Here is an 18,782-nt window from a genome sequence, read left to right as displayed (position 1 = left end):
GTATGTATCACTTCGATTTCGCATTGATGAACACTTCGAGATTGCTTTGATATCATACCTCGACGGTAAAGTCGAAACAACATAGATATCACATCGAAGTTCACGTTGGATGGCAGAAGTGAGTACGCACAGCGTGGGTGATTACACCGGGATATACACTCGGTCGCGTTAGTATACGCACTTATTACTTCGGTATGCACGCACGATCACGTCGGGGTCACCAATTGACGCGTGTTCGGTTAGTGTTTCCAAATTATTTTATTCACAGTGCTTTCGAACTGATCCTGTCGCTTCCGCGGTTCCTAATCGTCTGCCTCCTGTGCACTAGCGCTCCTTTTTTATAGTGTTTTTTCTTCCTAGTCTTAGTGTCGCTAGAGATGGGTACGCCGCAGGGGTGTCCTGCGTTCTCTCGTAGTGATGGGCAAAATGCCACGATCACTACAAGATAACAGATTCGTCAATGAATCCCAAAACGACGCTAAGAGTTGCCAGCCGATGCCATAGATGTCGTACAGTATTTTACCATGAATTACGGTGTCAACGATGAATTTAAGAACTCGAGTAAAGATGTAGATGCCAATTGCTGTGGACGTGACGTTGCCCAGCCATGTTGACCATGATACGAACTTAGACCAGTATTTATCGAACGCGCCGTGGATGATATTCCCGGAGATTAGAGTATCAAATGTGAAGCCTTGAAGATTTGGATGCTGACCAGATATCATTTTGTGTATGACCGAAGATGCGACTCTCTTATTGCTTTGTTCATACACCATGTCCTTCATCTGTCGTAGACTTTCATAGTCATATACACCACTTTTCATCAGACTTGGTAATGGAGTATAGGACCAGCTTGTTACGATGTCTGTCGTTAACTCCTGTGGTGCCGTTGCCTCTCGTAGTCTTTCATCTGTTGTATACCATCTTCCTCCGATGTTGAATTTTGCGGGTAGAATTGGTGAACAGACTATTTGGGTGCGTTTCAATTGTAACATTCTAGTTACTGGCGCTATGAACATCGAACGATTGTTGTATTTTACCGGAATTTCCTGATAGCATTCGTCCCTTTTGTCGTAGGTGACAAACACCGGTTTGCATTCAAGGATGTACAATATTTCTGCTGCAACTACCGCCGTGTGCCCTGGTCGTTTAATCAAAATCGACCCCGAGATCCAAGTTTTCTCCCATTTACCGCGTTGCGTTGAAACGGCGATTGATAACCGTTTAACTCAAGTATGAATATCCTCGGATGGTCTGTTTTATAGCTGTCAAACCCGCAGATTTGCTTCACATCGCGAGCCCTTATGGAGAACATTCGCTCGTTTGTTAGCAAGGTATACACAGCATTCGTATTAGCGGTTCCGTCGTTGCCGAACGTCTTGTTGACCGTACCCTCGTAGATGATTTCGAACTCAGTTCTCTCGCACAGTTTTTGATGATCTACCTCCCAGGTGAGGTAACCGTACTCGGAATCCAAACACCAACCAATACTATACGGACATACAACGCCATTTCGCAGTGTTATTTGGTCTTCTTCGATGTCTACCATTGCTGTATAGTCGAACATGCTGATTTCGTACTCATAATACACCAATGCGTTTTCCCATCTACCAGATGACGTTGTGTAGAGACCTCCGATGCACGCTGAGTCCTTGACACTTCCGATAACTAACGTTTGCCCTCTAGTGGTTTGATTTAGAGATGAGAATAACAACTCTTTTTAGTGAGTCAACTCAGAGTGAATGAGTCGTTATTACGAAACAGCTCGTTTAACGACTCATTTCGGAATCATACAAAAACGGCATAAGCGTATAAGTTAAGGTTCGGTCATTTTACTCACTCAAGATTGATGCGACTTTGTTGAAATAAATGTTATTAAACTTAAATAATGCTTAAAAATAAAAAAAAGAATAAAAAATTATAAAAAATAAAACAATTCTAAAAATTTGAAAATTGCATAAGGTTCATTTTTGCACCAAGTTTTGCCTATAACTCGGTCGGTATCCAACGGATCGCCAATCTTTAACCTGTGGTCGATAGATGGCACCTATGGCTACATTTACTTCTTGGACGGCCATGCCCTCAGATGTCTGTGTCAGTGTGTGTGATTTATTTTAATGCCAATTGGTTGCAATGTGTTTCTTTTCACTCAAGTAATGCTTTAAATAAAAAATAAAGTAAGTAAGTAAAAAATTAAAAAAATAAAATTTAATTTTTTCTTTAAGTAAAAAATAATAAAAAAATCAAAAAATTCAAAAAAATGAAAATTTACTAAGGCTCATTTTTGCACCAAGTTTTGCCTATAACTCGGTCGGTATACAACGGATTGCCAATCTTTAACCTGTGGTCGATAGATGGCACCAATGGCTACATTTTCTTCTTGGACGGCCATGCCCTCAGATGTCTGTGTCGGAAGTTATTCGAGGAACCAAGTTCCTTACCCTGTTTGAGAAAATGTAAAATTTTCCTCATTTTTGCACCAAGTTTTGCCTATAACTCGGTCGGTATCCAATGGATCGCCAATCTTTAACCTGTGGTCAATAGAAGGCACCTATGGCTACATTTTCTTCTTGGACGGCCATGCCCTCAGATGTCTGTGTCGGAAGTTATTCGAGGAATCAAGTTCCATAACCTGTTTGAGAAAATGTAAAATTTTCCTCATTTTTGAGCAATGTAGCAAAATTTTTAAATGTGATATATTTGAATGCGAATTTGTTGCAATGTGTTTCTTTTCACTCAAATAATGCTTTAAATTAAAAAAAGAATAAAAAATCAGAAAAAAAATTTAAAAATTGTTCAACTCGAAAATTTCATAAGGCTTACCCCTTACGTTTTTTTGGGAAATTTTGCAAAAAAAATTAAATTGATTTATTTTAATGCCAATTGGTTGCAATGTGTTTCTTTTCACTCAAGTAATGTTTTAAATAAAAAAAGAGTGAAACATAATGAAAAAATCAAAAAATTCAACAAAATTAAAATATACTAAGGCTCATTTTTGCACCAAGTTTTGCCTATAACTCGGTCGGTATCCAACGGATTGCCAATCTTTAACCTGTGGTCGATAGATGGCACCAATGGCTACATTTTCTTCTTGGACGGCCATGCCCTCAGATGTCTGTGTCGGAAGTTATTCGAGGAACCAAGTTCCTTACCCTGTTTGAGAAAATGTAAAATTTTCCTCATTTTTGCACCAAGTTTTGCCTATAACTCAGTCGGTATCCAACGGATCGCCAATCTTTAACCTGTGGTCGATAGATGGCACCTATGGCTACATTTTCTTCTTGGACGGGCATGCCCTCAGATGTCTGTGTCGGAAGTTATTCGAGGAATCAAGTTCCTTACCCTGTTTGAGAAAATGTAAAATTTTCCTCATTTTTGAGCAATGTAGCAAAATTTTTAAATGTGATATATTTGAATGCGAATTTGTTGCAATGTGTTTCTTTTCACTCAAATAATGCTTTAAATTAAAAAAAAGAATAAAAAATCAGAAAAAAAATTTTAAAAAATTTTCAACTCGAAAATTTCATAAGGCTTACCCCTTACGTTTTTTTGGGAAATTTTGCAAAAAAAATTAAATTGATTTATTTTAATGCCAATTGGTTGCAATGTGTTTCTTTTCACTCAAGTAATGTTTTAAATAAAAAAAGAGTGAAAAATAATGAAAAAATCAAAAAATTCAAAAAAATGAAAATTTACTAAGGCTCATTTTTGCACCAAGTTTTGCCTATAACTCGGTCGGTATCCAACGGATCGCCAATCTTTAACCTGTGGTCGATAGATGACACCAATGGCTACATTTTCTTCTTGGACAACCATGCTCTCAGGTGTCCGTGCCGGAAGTTATTCGAGGAACCAAGTTCCTTACCCTGTTTGAGAAAATGTAAAATTTTCCTCATTTTTGCACCAAGTTTTGCCTATAACTCGGTCGGTATCCAACGGATCGCCAATCTTTAACCTGTGGTCGATAGATGGCACCTATGGCTACATTTTCTTCTTGGACGGCCATGCCCTCAGATGTCTGTGTCGAGAGTTATTCGAGGAATCAAGTTCCTTACCCTGTTTGAGAAAATGTAAAATTTTCCTCATTTTTTAGCAATGTAGCAAAATTTTTAAATGTGATATATTTGAATGCGAATTTGTTGTAATGTGTTTCTTTTCACTCAAATAATGCTTTAAATTAAAAAAAGAATAAAAAATCAGAAATTTTTTTTTAAAAAATTTTCAACTCGAAAATTTCATAAGGCTTACCCCTTACGTTTTTTTGGGAAATTTTGCAAAAAAAATTAAATTGATTTATTTTAATGCCAATTGGTTGCAATGTGTTTCTTTTCACTCAAGTAATGCTTTAAATAAAAAAAGAGTGAAAAATAATGAAAAAATCAAAAAATTCAAAAAAATGAAAATTTACTAAGGCTCATTTTTGCACCAAGTTTTGCCTATATCTCGGTCGGTATCCAACGGATCGCCAATCTTTAACCTGTGGTCGATAGATGGCACCTATGGCTACATTTTCTTCTTGGACGGGCATGCCCTCAGATGTCTGTGTCGGAAGTTATTCGAGGAACCAAGTTCCTTACCCTGTTTGAGAAAATGTAAAATTTTCCTCATTTTTGCACCAAGTTTTGCCTATAACTCGGTCGGTATCCAACGGAATGCCAATCTTTAACCTGTGGTCGATAGATGGCACCAATGGCTACATTTTCTTCTTGGACGGGCATGCCCTCAGATGTCTGTGTCGGAAGTTATTCGAGGAACCAAGTTCCTTACCCTGTTTGAGAAAATGTAAAATTTTCCTCATTTTTGCACCAAGTTTTGCCTATAACTCGGTCGGTATCCAACGGATCGCCAATCTTTAACCTGTGGTCGATAGATGGCACCAATGGCTACATTTTCTTCTTGGACGGCCATGCCCTCAGATGTCTGTGTCGGAAGTTATTCGAGGAATCAAGTTCCTTACCCTGTTTGAGAAAATGTAAAATTTTCCTCATTTTTTAGCAATGTAGCAAAATTTTTAAATGTGATATATTTGAATGCGAATTTGTTGCAATGTGTTTCTTTTCACTCAAATAATGCTTTAAATTAAAAAAAGAATAAAAAATCAGAAAAAAAATTTTAAAAAATTTTCAACTCGAAAATTTCATAAGGCTTACCCCTTACGTTTTTTTGGGAAATTTTGCAAAAAAAATTAAATTGATTTATTTTAATGCCAATTGGTTGCAATGTGTTTCTTTTCACTCAAGTAATGTTTTAAATAAAAAAAGAGTGAAAAATAATGAAAAAATCAAAAAATTCAAAAAAATGAAAATTTACTAAGGCTCATTTTTGCACCAAGTTTTGCCTATAACTCGGTCGGTATCCAACGGAATGCCAATCTTTAACCTGTGGTCGATAGATGGCACCAATAGCTACATTTTCTTCTTGGACGGCTATGCCCTCAAATGTCTGTGTCGGAAGTTATTCGAGGAACCAAGTTCCTTACCCTGTTTGAGAAAATGTAAAATTTTCCTCATTTTTGCACCAAGTTTTGCCTATAACTCGGTCGGTATCCAACGGATCGCCAATCTTTAACCTGTGGTCGATAGATGACACCAATGGCTACATTTTCTTCTTGGACAACCATGCTCTCAGGTGTCCGTGCCGGAAGTTATTCGAGGAACCAAGTTCCTTACCCTGTTTGAGAAAATGTAAAATTTTCCTCATTTTTGCACCAAGTTTTGCCTATAACTCGGTCGGTATCCAACGGATCGCCAATCTTTAACCTGTGGTCGATAGATGACACCAATGGCTACATTTTCTTCTTGGACGGCCATGCCCTCAGATGTCTGTGTCGGAAGTTATTCGAGGAATCAAGTTCCTTACCCTGTTTGAGAAAATGTAAAATTTTCCTCATTTTTGAGCAATGTAGCAAAATTTTTAAATGTGATATATTTGAATGCGAATTTGTTGCAATGTGTTTCTTTTCACTCAAATAATGCTTTAAATTAAAAAAAGAATAAAAAATCAGAAAAAAAATTTGAAAAAATTTTCAACTCGAAAATTTCATAAGGCTTACCCCTTACGTTTTTTTTGGGAAATTTTGCAAAAAAAATTAAATTGATTTATTTTAATGCCAATTGGTTGCAATGTGTTTCTTTTCACTCAAGTAATGCTTTAAATAAAAACGGAGTGAAAAATAATTAAAAAATCAAAAAATTCAAAAAAATGAAAATTTACTAAGGCTCATTTTTGCACCAAGTTTTGCCTATAACTCGGTCGGTATCCAACGGATTGTCAATCTTTAACCTGTGGTCGATAGATGGCACCAATGGCTACATTTTCTTCTTGGACGGGCATGCCCTCAGATGTCTGTGTCGGAAGTTATTCGAGGAACCAAGTTCCTTACCCTGTTTGAGAAAATGTAAAATTTTCCTCATTTTTGCACCAAGTTTTGCCTATAACTCGGTCGGTATCCAACGGATCGCCAATCTTTAACCTGTGGTCGATAGATGGCACCTATGGCTACATTTTCTTCTTGGACGGCCATGCCCTCAGATGTCTGTGTCGGAAGTTATTCGAGGAATCAAGTTCCTTACCCTGTTTGAGAAAATGTAAAATTTTCCTCATTTTTGAGCAATGTAGCAAAATTTTTAAATGTGATATATTTGAATGCGAATTTGTTGCAATGTGTTTCTTTTCACTCAAATAATGCTTTAAATTAAAAAAAGAATAAAAAATCAGAAAAAAAATTTTAAAAAATTTTCAACTCGAAAATTTCATAAGGCTTACCCCTTACGTTTTTTTGGGAAATTTTGCAAAAAAAATTAAATTGATTTATTTTAATGCCAATTGGTTGCAATGTGTTTCTTTTCACTCAAGTAATGTTTTAAATAAAAAAAGAGTGAAAAATAATGAAAAAATCAAAAAATTCAAAAAAATGAAAATTTACTAAGGCTCATTTTTGCACCAAGTTTTGCCTATAACTCGGTCGGTATCCAACGGATCGCCAATCTTTAACCTGTGGTCGATAGATGGCACCAATAGCTACATTTTCTTCTTGGACGGCTATGCCCTCAAATGTCTGTGTCGGAAGTTATTCGAGGAACCAAGTTCCTTACCCTGTTTGAGAAAATGTAAAATTTTCCTCATTTTTGCACCAAGTTTTGCCTATAACTCGGTCGGTATCCAACGGATCGCCAATCTTTAACCTGTGGTCGATAGATGACACCAATGGCTACATTTTCTTCTTGGACAACCATGCTCTCAGGTGTCCGTGCCGGAAGTTATTCGAGGAACCAAGTTCCTTACCCTGTTTGAGAAAATGTAAAATTTTCGTCATTTTTGCACCAAGTTTTGCCTATAACTCGGTCGGTATCCAACGGATCGCCAATCTTTAACCTGTGGTCGATAGATGACACCAATGGCTACATTTTCTTCTTGGACAACCATGCTCTCAGGTGTCCGTGCCGGAAGTTATTCGAGGAACCAAGTTCCTTACCCTGTTTGAGAAAATGTAAAATTTTCCTCATTTTTGCACCAAGTTTTGCCTATAACTCGGTCGGTATCCAACGGATCGCCAATCTTTAACCTGTGGTCGATAGATGACACCAATGGCTACATTTTCTTCTTGGACGGCCATGCCCTCAGATGTCTGTGTCGGAAGTTATTCGAGGAATCAAGTTCCTTACCCTGTTTGAGAAAATGTAAAATTTTCCTCATTTTTGAGCAATGTAGCAAAATTTTTAAATGTGATATATTTGAATGCGAATTTGTTGCAATGTGTTTCTTTTCACTCAAATAATGCTTTAAATTAAAAAAAGAATAAAAAATCAGAAAAAAAATTTTAAAAAATTTTCAACTCGAAAATTTCATAAGGCTTACCCCTTACGTTTTTTTTGGGAAATTTTGCAAAAAAAATTAAATTGATTTATTTTAATGCCAATTGGTTGCAATGTGTTTCTTTTCACTCAAGTAATGTTTTAAATAAAAAAAGAGTGAAAAATAATTAAAAAATCAAAAAATTCAAAAAAATGAAAATTTACTAAGGCTCATTTTTGCACCAAGTTTTGCCTATATCTCGGTCGGTATCCAACGGATCGCCAATCTTTAACCTGTGGTCGATAGATGGCACCTATGGCTACATTTTCTTCTTGGACGGGCATGCCCTCAGATGTCTGTGTCGGAAGTTATTCGAGGAATCAAGTTCCTTACCCTGTTTGAGAAAATGTAAAATTTTCCTCATTTTTGCACCAAGTTTTGCCTATAACTCGGTCGGTATCCAACGGATCGCCAATCTTTAACCTGTGGTCGATAGATGACACCAATGGCTACATTTTCTTCTTGGACAACCATGCTCTCAGGTGTCCGTGCCGGAAGTTATTCGAGGAACCAAGTTCCTTACCCTGTTTGAGAAAATGTAAAATTTTCCTCATTTTTGCACCAAGTTTTGCCTATAACTCGGTCGGTATCCAACGGATCGCCAATCTTTAACCTGTGGTCGATAGATGGCACCTATGGCTACATTTTCTTCTTGGACGGGCATGCCCTCAGATGTCTGTGTCGAGAGTTATTCGAGGAATCAAGTTCCTTACCCTGTTTGAGAAAATGTAAAATTTTCCTCATTTTTTAGCAATGTAGCAAAATTTTTAAATGTGATATATTTGAATGCGAATTTGTTGCAATGTGTTTCTTTTCACTCAAATAATGCTTTAAATTAAAAAAAGAATAAAAAATCAGAAAAAAAATTTTAAAAAATTTTCAACTCGAAAATTTCATAAGGCTTACCCCTTACGTTTTTTTTGGGAAATTTTGCAAAAAAAATTAAATTGATTTATTTTAATGCCAATTGGTTGCAATGTGTTTCTTTTCACTCAAGTAATGCTTTAAATACAAAAGAGTGAAAAATAATGAAAAAATCAAAAAATTCAAAAAAATGAAAATTTACTAAGGCTCATTTTTGCACCAAGTTTTGCCTATATCTCGGTCGGTATCCAACGGATTGCCAATCTTTAACCTGTGGTCGATAGATGGCACCAATGGCTACATTTTCTTCTTGGACAACCATGCTCTCAGGTGTCTGTGTCGGAAGTTATTCGAGGAACCAAGTTCCTTACCCTGTTTGAGAAAATGTAAAATTTTCCTCATTTTTGCACCAAGTTTTGCCTATAACTCGGTCAGTCTCCAACGGATCGCCAATCTTTAACCTGTGGTCGATAGATGGCACCTATGGCTACATTTTCTTCTTGGACGGCCATGCCCTCAGATGTCTGTGTCGGAAGTTATTCGAGGAATCAAGTTCCTTACCCTGTTTAAGAAAATGTAAAATTTTCCTCATTTTTTAGCAATGTAGCAAAATTTTTAAATGTGATATATTTGAATGCGAATTTGTTGTAATGTGTTTCTTTTCACTCAAATAGTGCTTTAAATTAAAAAAAGAATAAAAAATCAGAAAAAAAAATTTAAAAAATTTTCAACTCGAAAATTTCATAAGGCTTACCCCTTACGTTTTTTTTGGGAAATTTTGCAAAAAAAATTAAATTGATTTATTTTAATGCCAATTGGTTGCAATGTGTTTCTTTTCACTCAAGTAATGTTTTAAATAAAAAAAGAGTGAAAAATAATGAAAAAATCAAAAAATTCAAAAAAATGAAAGTTTACTAAGGCTCATTTTTGCACCAAGTTTTGCCTATAACTCGGTCGGTATCCAACGGAATGCCAATCTTTAACCTGTGGTCGATAGATGGCACCAATAGCTACATTTTCTTCTTGGACGGCTATGCCCTCAAATGTCTGTGTCGGAAGTTATTCGAGGAACCAAGTGCCTTACCCTGTTTGAGAAAATGTAAAATTTTCCTCATTTTTGCACCAAGTTTTGCCTATAACTCGGTCGGTATCCAACGGAACGCCAATCTTTAACCTGTGGTCGATAGATGACACCAATGGCTACATTTTCTTCTTGGACAACCATGCTCTTAGGTGTCCGTGCCGGAAGTTATTCGAGGAACCAAGTTCCTTACCCTGTTTGAGAAAATGTAAAATTTTCCTCATTTTTGCACCAAGTTTTGCCTATATCTCGGTCGGTATCCAACGGATCGCCAACCTTTTACCTTTGGTCGATAGATGGCACCTATGGCTACATTTTCTTCTTGGACGGCCATGCCCTCAGATGTCTGTGTCGGAAGTTATTCGAGGAATCAAGTTCCTTACCCTGTTTGAGAAAATGTAAAATTTTCCTCATTTTTTAGCAATGTAGCAAAATTTTTAAATGTGATATATTTGAATGCGAATTTGTTGCAATGTGTTTCTTTTCACTCAAATAGTACTTTAAATTAAAAAAAAGAATAAAAAATCAGAAAAAAAATTTTAAAAAATTTTTATCTTGAAAATTTCATAAGGCTTACCCCTTACGTTTTTTTGGGAAATTTTGCAAAAAAAATTAAATTGATTTATTTTAATGCCAATTGGTTGCAATGTGTTTCTTTTCACTCAAGTAATGTTTTAAATAAAAAAAGAGTGAAAAATAATGAAAAAATCAAAAAATTCAAAAAAATGAAAATTTACTAAGGCTCATTTTTGCACCAAGTTTTGCCTATAACTCGGTCGGTATCCAACGGATCGCCAATCTTTAACCTGTGGTCGATAGATGGCACCAATGGCTACATTTTCTTCTTGGACAACCATGCTCTCAGGTGTCCGTGCCGGAAGTTATGCGAGGAACCAAGTTCCTTACCCTGTTTGAGAAAATGTAAAATTTTCCTCATTTTTGAGCAATTTAGCAATATATGATATTTGATATTTCTCACTCATCTCATCGTAACATAGCGATTTTACTGGCAATTTCAATTCTCTAATTGTTCTTACGTCCTTTAAACGAAATCCTCTTTTCGTTGCACCTTTGATGACCAATTTTACTTGTTGGCTAGTTTCATGAACCGTTTCTATGCCTTGTGCCCATGTGAGCCTAAGCGGTGTGTTTGGCCCGGTTAAATTCAATTGTCGAGCGACATTCGCATCTATCATTGTCAATGATGATCCAGGGTCCAAAAATGCATAAGTATTAATGGATTTATTTTCATTAATCAATCTTACCGGTAATATTTGATAGTAAGTTTCACAAGTTTCTTCCACCTCGTGGTGGTTATTTATCTGCTCCGGTTGGATTGGAACAACTTGTTTTACATGGAGCATCTTGTGATGCTTATCCTTGCACCCGGCGATTCCACATGCCTTAGCGAATCTACAATCCTTGATTGTGTGTTTGTTTGACGTCAAACATCCAAAACACAATTGATTTTTATTTGCTATTTTCTCTCGCTGTGATGGAATTCGCTTTACCAGTGCGAAGCATTTAACCGTCTTATGCGGCTTGCTACATATCAGACAACTTCTAGTTATTTTTTTAGCCTGTTTGGCAACTTTTCCTCTTTGCATTGAGGCTTGTTTCTGCGAAGTACCCTGATCATGTAAATTAACATGCCCGTTTTGGTTATGAACCGTGATCGTGTTCATCATTTCCGCCGTCTTAGCGTAGGGTTTGACCCACCGACATAATTCTTCTAAATTCTGCACGTCTAGTGATGACGATGCAGCCGCCATATGTTCCGCTCTTTTCACTTGAATATGATGCGATAACTTAACCGTTAAATCCATAACTAATCTATGATCCTTTAGGTATGTCGGTCTTTCCATCAGGTGTACAATTTTGACGAGGTTCTCCAAAGCACTCGTCATTTCCGAGACCACGTTTCTGGATTCCTTTCGTATTTTTTGAAGATCGTTTAGCAACTGCAGGTATACTAAATCTGGTCTACCGAAAGTCTCATTTAAACGTTTTATTATCTCGGGAACATTTTCGGCCTCCATCATCAATTGTTGAACACTTTTATAAGCTGTTCCTTGTAAAACTTGTTTGAGACGATTCAAGTTTTCTAGGTTAGAGAATTGTCCTTCTTTGAACGTGTCGTCAAACGTTTTCTTGAAGTTGGGCCATTGCTTAGGGTTGCCATCGGATTTGGGTAATTGCATCAAGGACTGTCTCTTGATCAGGATCCCTATCTGGGTGGATTCACCACCGTTAGTTGCCATCAGTTTAACGAACTCCTTCGTTTGCTGTTGTTGGCTAACTATTAATTGTGACACAATTTCTTCGAAGCTTTGTTTCTTGCCTAAACTTCCTTCCTTATTATTTACTTCGCTTTCTGCGAAAGCCTTGATCTCACCCTTTTGTCGATTAAGCTCGTACTTAATCTGTTGGCACTTGCCACATAGCCAGCATTCCTCTGGCAATGGTTTCTGTATCAATTTGACACATTTCAGGTGAAACCATCGGTTAAATACCGAACATGTGATCATTGTTTCTTCAGAGGTATCAACCTCATAACAAAGCACCTGCCGTTTGTATTTGTTGTGAATTTGTAAGGCATTTTGGACGAATCAATGATTTCCTTGCCGTGCTTATAAATAAGAATGGTTTTACTTACCCTCTTTTATAACTGGAAATAACTGGAAACTTCTTATCAATTTTTCACCATCAATTTTAACGTCACTTGTAACCGCCTTACTGAAAGTTCTGCTCTTGTACTTAGTTAGATTGTTGCGACGCTTAATCACTTTTTAACCGTCTTCACGAGTCACTTGATACACAGAACTATATTGCTATTCTTTTGGCGACAGCACACCGTACTTTTTCGCGATTCGATCACAGAGAATGCAATTTCGCGCAAGTTATTGCAAACTCCTCTCTGGAGCCACCATGTAAATGTTCGGAGTGCTCAAAAGACCCACTTCGAACCACTGGAGTTTACCGCGCGAAGTACGGTTTACTCCTGAAACTTCTTGCGCAAGTTTCTGATGACCTTCTGGTTACAGCGGGATCGACGTTAGGCTTTTTTCCTGGATCGCGTTGGGCTTTTCCTGATTTCTTCTATTTTCATCCTAAATAAACACATGGCTAGGGGTTTGTTTTGGTGCCCTATCCTAAACCTTTTAGTTTTATTGCATCCAAGTAATTGAATGCTGATGCTATTGAAAGCAGCTCATTGTGGTGCACATGCATTCCATTCCCTGGTGTTGAACGCACTTGAGTCGGTTATTCTAGTTTTCCATTTTAGACCTCCTTCGCACGACCTACGCGACGCATGATTTAATTACCAATTCTTATCGACGGTAACGTAAAACAGACCATTCCAAAATTCTCTGTTTAATTTGGTCTAACCCAAGACCCCATGTGACAGTTTTTAATGGCTTATGCCAGCTGCGCATCTACACATTAACCTTGTACGCCTCCTGCCATGTCTATATGCCATGTCCAAAATATGCAAAGATGTTCCGAATCCCATTTTTACACGGATTATGAAACTTGAATGTTCAGTGTTTTCACTGCACAATTCTAGAGCAAATAATAGATGAATTGGTTGATAATGAACCCTCTAAATTAATTTGATAATTTGAAAAGCTTTTCTTAATTTGTTTTCCTTCAAAAAATCTCCAAAAAAGAGAAATACATCAAAAGCAAAGAAGGAAGTTGAAACTCTCAGTCGGTGCTGATACTAAAACTATCAATTTTAAACAAAAGGACACCGTGATTCGAGATACGTGTTTTTTTTGAGATTTTTGCGATTCGCTGTAATAGCATGTTTAAACGCTAGAGTGTGTAATCTTATCCCAATTTTACATATATTCGTTATATTTACTATAATTAAGTTCAATTGCATAACTAAAGGCACAAACACTAATATTTTCTGTCAAATTGGTTAAAACATGTCGGGTTGAAATGTAAAAATCAAAAATCCATTCAACTTTTAATCAATCTAGCTTGTGCAGTTTGTGTGGGCACAATTAATCCCGACACATTTCTTTGAAAAGAAGAGAAAAGTTTAAATTACGTACCCTAGCAGATTCAAACATAACATTGCATGAATGATTACAAAACGATAATTGAAGGGATTCTTTTCCATTAAAAACTCATAATCTCTTTATGCGAATGGAGTACATTTTGTGTTGTCATATTGCCCACAGAAAACCCCTAAAAACAACTGTAGCGCCCACAACACTTACCGGGTAGCGTCTCAATCGACACCATCATGTGACCGTTCGGTTTGGTACCGTCCTTGATGATGTTCTCCGGATGAATGATCCCCGTGCAGCAACCCTTCGGCTTATCGCTGGCCGAAAACTTGACGTGCTTTTTCAGCAGCGAGCTTCTGGGTGGACGTACCGTAGGCAATGGTCTTAGCGGGGACGATGCTACACCTGTGAAGGTGGAGATGAAACGAAACCAAAAAACAAAGAAGAACAAAAAAAAACGATACACCGTTAGGAGATTCGACCGAACAGTACCGGATGGTGGGTGGGTTTTAGCATACTTCCCACGAACGTTCCATTGATCTGCGTTTCCTCCGGGATGAGGGTACAGTTGGAGTGGGGACAGATCACCGGGCTGAGTGTTGTCGTTTTGCCCTGCGGTAGACAGGTGGGCGCCGGTGGACTATACTGGATGTTGGTAGGCTGTACCGTTTGTGTGAATTCACAGTGAATTTAGTGTTAAGCAAGAAAGAGGCAAAACAAAACGACCGAATGAAAATCAGATGAAAGGGTTGTATACGGTTTTGATTGTAAAAATGTAAGCTGCAGCAGCCAAACGCTTCCGACGCATAGATTAGGAAAGGGTTTTGCTTTGTGATGTTAAAAAGGACTACAAGGTGAAGCCGTTGGTGGACCCCGGTCTGAGACAGTTTGTTTCTGTTGAATACATTTATGCTAATCATAGTTCCTCGCTTGGCTGAACTGGTGGGTGCTGGTTAAAATCAATTAAAATATTATTCACCGGCTAGCGGAAGAATTGTTTAGAATAAGAAGTGGTTTTAGAAAGCAGTAGTTTAATAATTTCTTAATTGAAATTCTATGGTATATGGCAGTAATATTTATTTTTACACTAGAACGAACGAAACGCTTAATTTTCATATAATTTTTTTTTTGTAGCTAAGATATTCTAAATTAATTGATGCATTAATTTTATTATTTCTTATTAAATTTAAAATTTATTATTTCCTAGCATGAACTCTATTTTTTTCTAAATCCCAGATCGAAGAAATTGTCTACAAATTATCCACCATTTAAAAAAACGCTTAAATCGCTTTATAGTTCTTGCGTTAATCAAGTTCAAAGAAAACTTTTCATGGAACGTTAAAAATTTTTTTTATCATTTTTAAACACTGTTTCCAACAATTTATTTCCAACAACGATGAACTAAAACATGACTTTTGATACTGTGAAGCTTTTAGAAAATGAAATTCAAATACAAGCTTCATTGAATAAAAGAATTCTTAGGTTATATCTTCGAATGCAATTAGCATATAAACAGATATGATATTCACATCTTCATTCCAATTACTAATGTCATTTTTCTTCTCAATGAATGTTTCCAAGAATAGAGTAATGTGAACCATGCTTTATTGTTTGATTTCGTAAAAGATTACACAGTGTGACGTTTAATTTGTCACCGTCAATCAAACAAGATATGGCTGCAAAAAGCGCTTCCATGTTCGTTCGTGGATATTATAATCGGGCGGAAAAAATCTCACTACTCTGTACATTGACTCCCACAAATACAATACACAACCACCGGTGTGAGTATGGCAAAGAAATATGTAATTTTTTTGTTTGCTTCTAAAGCCTCATCAAGCCAATTTTGGATTTTCTATTCGGATAAATCATTCATGGGAAAACGTGGCGGGAGAAGAAAAATGCTTCAAGTTGCCATTTTTCCATCACCCTGGTAGGGAAAAATCGGAACTCCTGCCATATTTCGTTCCGGAAAGATTAAAGCCGCCGGTCAGGCAAGTCGTTCGGTACTGAAAACCTCAGAATTTATTTGTTCGCATTATGATTAATGGGTCTGAACACTCGGAACACTCCGGTTTTCGGATTGCCGTTGTTACTGCGGAAGTTATGAATTATTGGTCGGGCCGCGGAAGGAAAATGGTTGGGCCCCGTGAGGGTATAGTCGGAAGGCCGGAAGGAGGGTAAAGGGTTGCGGGCAAGTGTTTTGCCGTCGCGTGAAGGTGTTTTAAGGTTAGTGAACAAACTAAGCACGAATATATGGGAACGTGTTAAATACAGTTTAATCTTGACAAACGTGGCCATTTTGAAAAGAAAGATTTACGCGGACGGTGTAAATAATGTTAACTGGTTTAAAAAAGTCTTCACTAGTGTCGTACTATAAGCATAAGATTTTTTTTAACAATACTTCGTCTGGTTTACTTTAAACGCAGATAGCTTATTTGTTGGGCTTGAGGTTTAAGGCAAGATTAATAAAATAAATTATTGCAATACCATTTTAAACATTTCCTCGGAAGCAAAACCCTAAATAGCCGTTATCTGTTGAAGATGTAAAATCGATGTCAAACGGAATAATTAAGCGCTTCTGGGGATGCTGGTTGCTTCGAAATACATGCAAATTAACCATCTCGGTTCAAATTGACGATTAGTATACGACATCAATCGCACTGCGGTCTCTCCGCCCCGTTCTTCTTCCCGGTACCAACCGGAAGGGATTTAATGGAAAATGCAATTATGAAGACGGTATGCTGTAGAGAAGATACTTACGCAAGTGTACGAATCGTCATCGGCCTGTCCACGCCCTGCTTTATATTCCTGGTACTGTGATATCACGCACAGCAAACAGTAAATCTGTAAAAGACGCAACATAAGCGGTGCGAGAGTATGAGTAGTTTGTTAAGGGACATATAAAACGGAACGAGATCAGTGAATTGATTTGATTGGTGAGATTTCGAGGCTTTTGGCAGTTGTTTGTACCGGTACAGTTTGATACAGTTTCATTGCTGGACCCGACAGAATGGTGGGAAAGAAATTAACATTTGCGAACAGGAATCTTGCATATGGCTAGCATGTTTTCTCCCTGAGGAGGATAACGATGAAATTGAGTTTCTATGAGTAGAAACAGTTACCGTGTGTGGTGGGAAATTTGCTTGTGGTTGTAGTATTATTTAATAAATTTTGGTTTATGTACTTTAAAATTGAAAATCTTTGAATAATTTCTAACACATGCATGAACCACCTGGCGTCTCCATTCTGGATTTAAATACAGAACAAAGAAATAAAAATAATGTCTCTATGAAATTAGATAATTTGAATGATACATTTAATAACATTAAACATATGTTCAGAAACTCATATCCATATGTGATAGTAAGTGAACAAATATAATAAAGATGATAATATATTATGGAGACGCCTAGTCCTTCACAGAACACTGAAACTGTCAAACTAGTCATTTTGATTGATGATTTTGACCTTTTCGTTATAATTATATCGCATGTGGTAAATGATTTGCTGAGGAACTTTTTTAAAGCTAGAAGAATATTAAATCACAATCCAGCTCTTTGAAATTGTTTGTAAAGTCGCCACCAAAAAGCGCTTAAAACGCTTGGTAGTTGAAGCGTTGATGAAAATTAACTAAAAATAATATGCAAAAGTTGTAATCAGTAGGTTTTTTCTCGATAACCGTTATTATACTTTTGATTTTCCGTGATATGGTTTAACATGTTCATAAAACATTAAACGACACTTGAAAGAATAGTCAAAATGATAGAAATCTATGGAGGCGCCTGGTACTTTACGTCTTTATGTAATACTTTCAGATTGTCTATGAACCAATTAATTATCAGTGCTTATTTATTATGTTAAATCCTTTCCAGCGTGATATTGGCATACTTACATTAAGACACATGATGAAAAAATCGATGGTAAATAGCATCGCCGTCAGTGGTTCAAATTTAAGCTGCAAAATAAACACGATAAAACATGAGTATAATGAAGAAAAAACAATTTTAGTGCTGGTATTTGGTATTTGTAGAGTAATTTTTCTGCACTTTAAGCAAAAGATTTGCTAACAAAATTCTGTCGCTTCTACATTATTGCTTGTTTCAATAATTTTAACTACTTCTGACATTGATGCGTTCAGATTGTGTCATTCAATGGTTTACACAGTCAATTAGTGAGGTCAAACGTTACTATTAAAAAAAATCCTTTCCTGTTACTATTAAAAAAAATAATAAAAAACTCTTTACTGTACCGTTTCTATGGCAATCAGATAGATAAAATGTGCACACTCCACCAGCAGATCCGCTATCATGACCCCAATCCATGGCAACAGCAGGCCGCGGTTGTTCTGTAAACGAGCAGGTAAGGGAAGAGTTAAAAAAACACAGCCAAACCAATCCCTTTAATGGTTAGACAGCAATAGAACAAACCAAATGTTTAAAAACGAAAACGAAAACATTGAACAGAAGAAAAAGGTGCGCTTGTTGATTCGTACCATTTTTAATCCGATTAAAACGAGCACAGACGAAAGAACTCCCAGGGTGGCGAAGACGAGCAGCAGCACATTAAATTTGACCGTTACTAGAAAGAGCAATAATTTAACAAACGGTTAGAAGGAATTCCTTCATTTAAGTGGAAAGAAGTGGTAAAATATTTTATATAAGTATTAAAAAAAAATATCTTTCTTAAACTAAGTTGCAGTGAGGCACCAACACAGAGCCAAAAGAAGGAACAAAAATGCGTAACACAAAGCATAAAAAACCGTATCGATCACTAACATTATTCCTCTGTACCGATCGATGATAATGATGAATCCCTGGAAAAGGCAATAAAAAAATATTTTGACAAGCTTTGGAAAAGGCACTTCTCCCTGGTGATGAATAACAAATGAAAGAATAAACATTCCAGCAGCACTAGAGCTGTTTGTTTAATGGCTGCGTTCGAGGAATTTGGACTGCAAAACA

General features: G+C 36.7%; 2 protein-coding genes across 8 annotated transcripts in view; both read right to left on the bottom strand.

Annotated features, from left to right (window-relative positions):
• Positions 1 to 449: 449 nt before the first annotated feature.
• LOC125771968 (uncharacterized) lies at positions 450 to 13,984 on the bottom strand. Of its 6 annotated transcripts, XM_049443204.1 has the most exons (6): positions 10,606 to 13,984; positions 9,200 to 9,702; positions 7,585 to 8,487; positions 3,053 to 3,262; positions 2,362 to 2,531; positions 450 to 2,047 (listed from the first exon to the last, which is right to left on the bottom strand). In XM_049443204.1, exon 1 carries the CDS (start codon positions 12,325 to 12,327, stop codon positions 10,702 to 10,704), a length of 1,626 nt encoding a protein of 541 aa, XP_049299161.1. In that variant the 5' UTR covers positions 12,328 to 13,984; the 3' UTR covers positions 450 to 2,047; positions 2,362 to 2,531; positions 3,053 to 3,262; positions 7,585 to 8,487; positions 9,200 to 9,702; positions 10,606 to 10,701. The 6 variants fall into 6 exon arrangements, with proteins under 6 accessions (XP_049299161.1, XP_049299160.1, XP_049299159.1 ...); XM_049443203.1 differs by lacking the exons at positions 450 to 2,047; positions 2,362 to 2,531; positions 3,053 to 3,262 and adding an exon at positions 4,176 to 4,497 and having other exon boundaries at positions 7,395 to 8,487; XM_049443202.1 differs by lacking the exons at positions 450 to 2,047; positions 2,362 to 2,531; positions 3,053 to 3,262 and adding an exon at positions 4,197 to 4,857 and having other exon boundaries at positions 7,375 to 8,487.
• LOC125772003 (uncharacterized) overlaps positions 12,885 to 18,782 on the bottom strand; it is a 46,004-nt gene continuing 40,106 nt past the window's right edge. For both annotated transcript variants that reach the window (XM_049443277.1, XM_049443276.1), the window contains exons 4-9: positions 18,314 to 18,399; positions 18,071 to 18,166; positions 17,714 to 17,776; positions 16,582 to 16,665; positions 14,340 to 14,481; positions 12,885 to 14,226 (exon numbers count right to left, since the gene is read on the bottom strand). In XM_049443277.1, the coding sequence (XP_049299234.1) occupies positions 14,000 to 14,226; positions 14,340 to 14,481; positions 16,582 to 16,665; positions 17,714 to 17,776; positions 18,071 to 18,166; positions 18,314 to 18,399 (698 nt within the window). In that variant the 3' untranslated portion in view covers positions 12,885 to 13,999. The remainder of the gene's footprint in view (positions 14,227 to 14,339; positions 14,482 to 16,581; positions 16,666 to 17,713; positions 17,777 to 18,070; positions 18,167 to 18,313; positions 18,400 to 18,782) is intronic.

This window comes from Anopheles funestus, chromosome 3RL (genome assembly GCF_943734845.2).
Source record: "Anopheles funestus chromosome 3RL, idAnoFuneDA-416_04, whole genome shotgun sequence".
NCBI lineage: Eukaryota > Metazoa > Arthropoda > Insecta > Diptera > Culicidae > Anopheles > Anopheles funestus.
The sequence above is the reverse complement of the archived record's forward strand: the minus strand, read 5'-3'. Positions and strand labels throughout refer to the sequence as shown.

Excerpts from the sequence above, each read along its gene's own strand:
- LOC125771968 (XM_049443204.1), bottom strand. The coding sequence starts at position 12,327 with ATGATCACATGTTCGGTATTTAACCGATGGTTTCACCTGAAATGTGTC.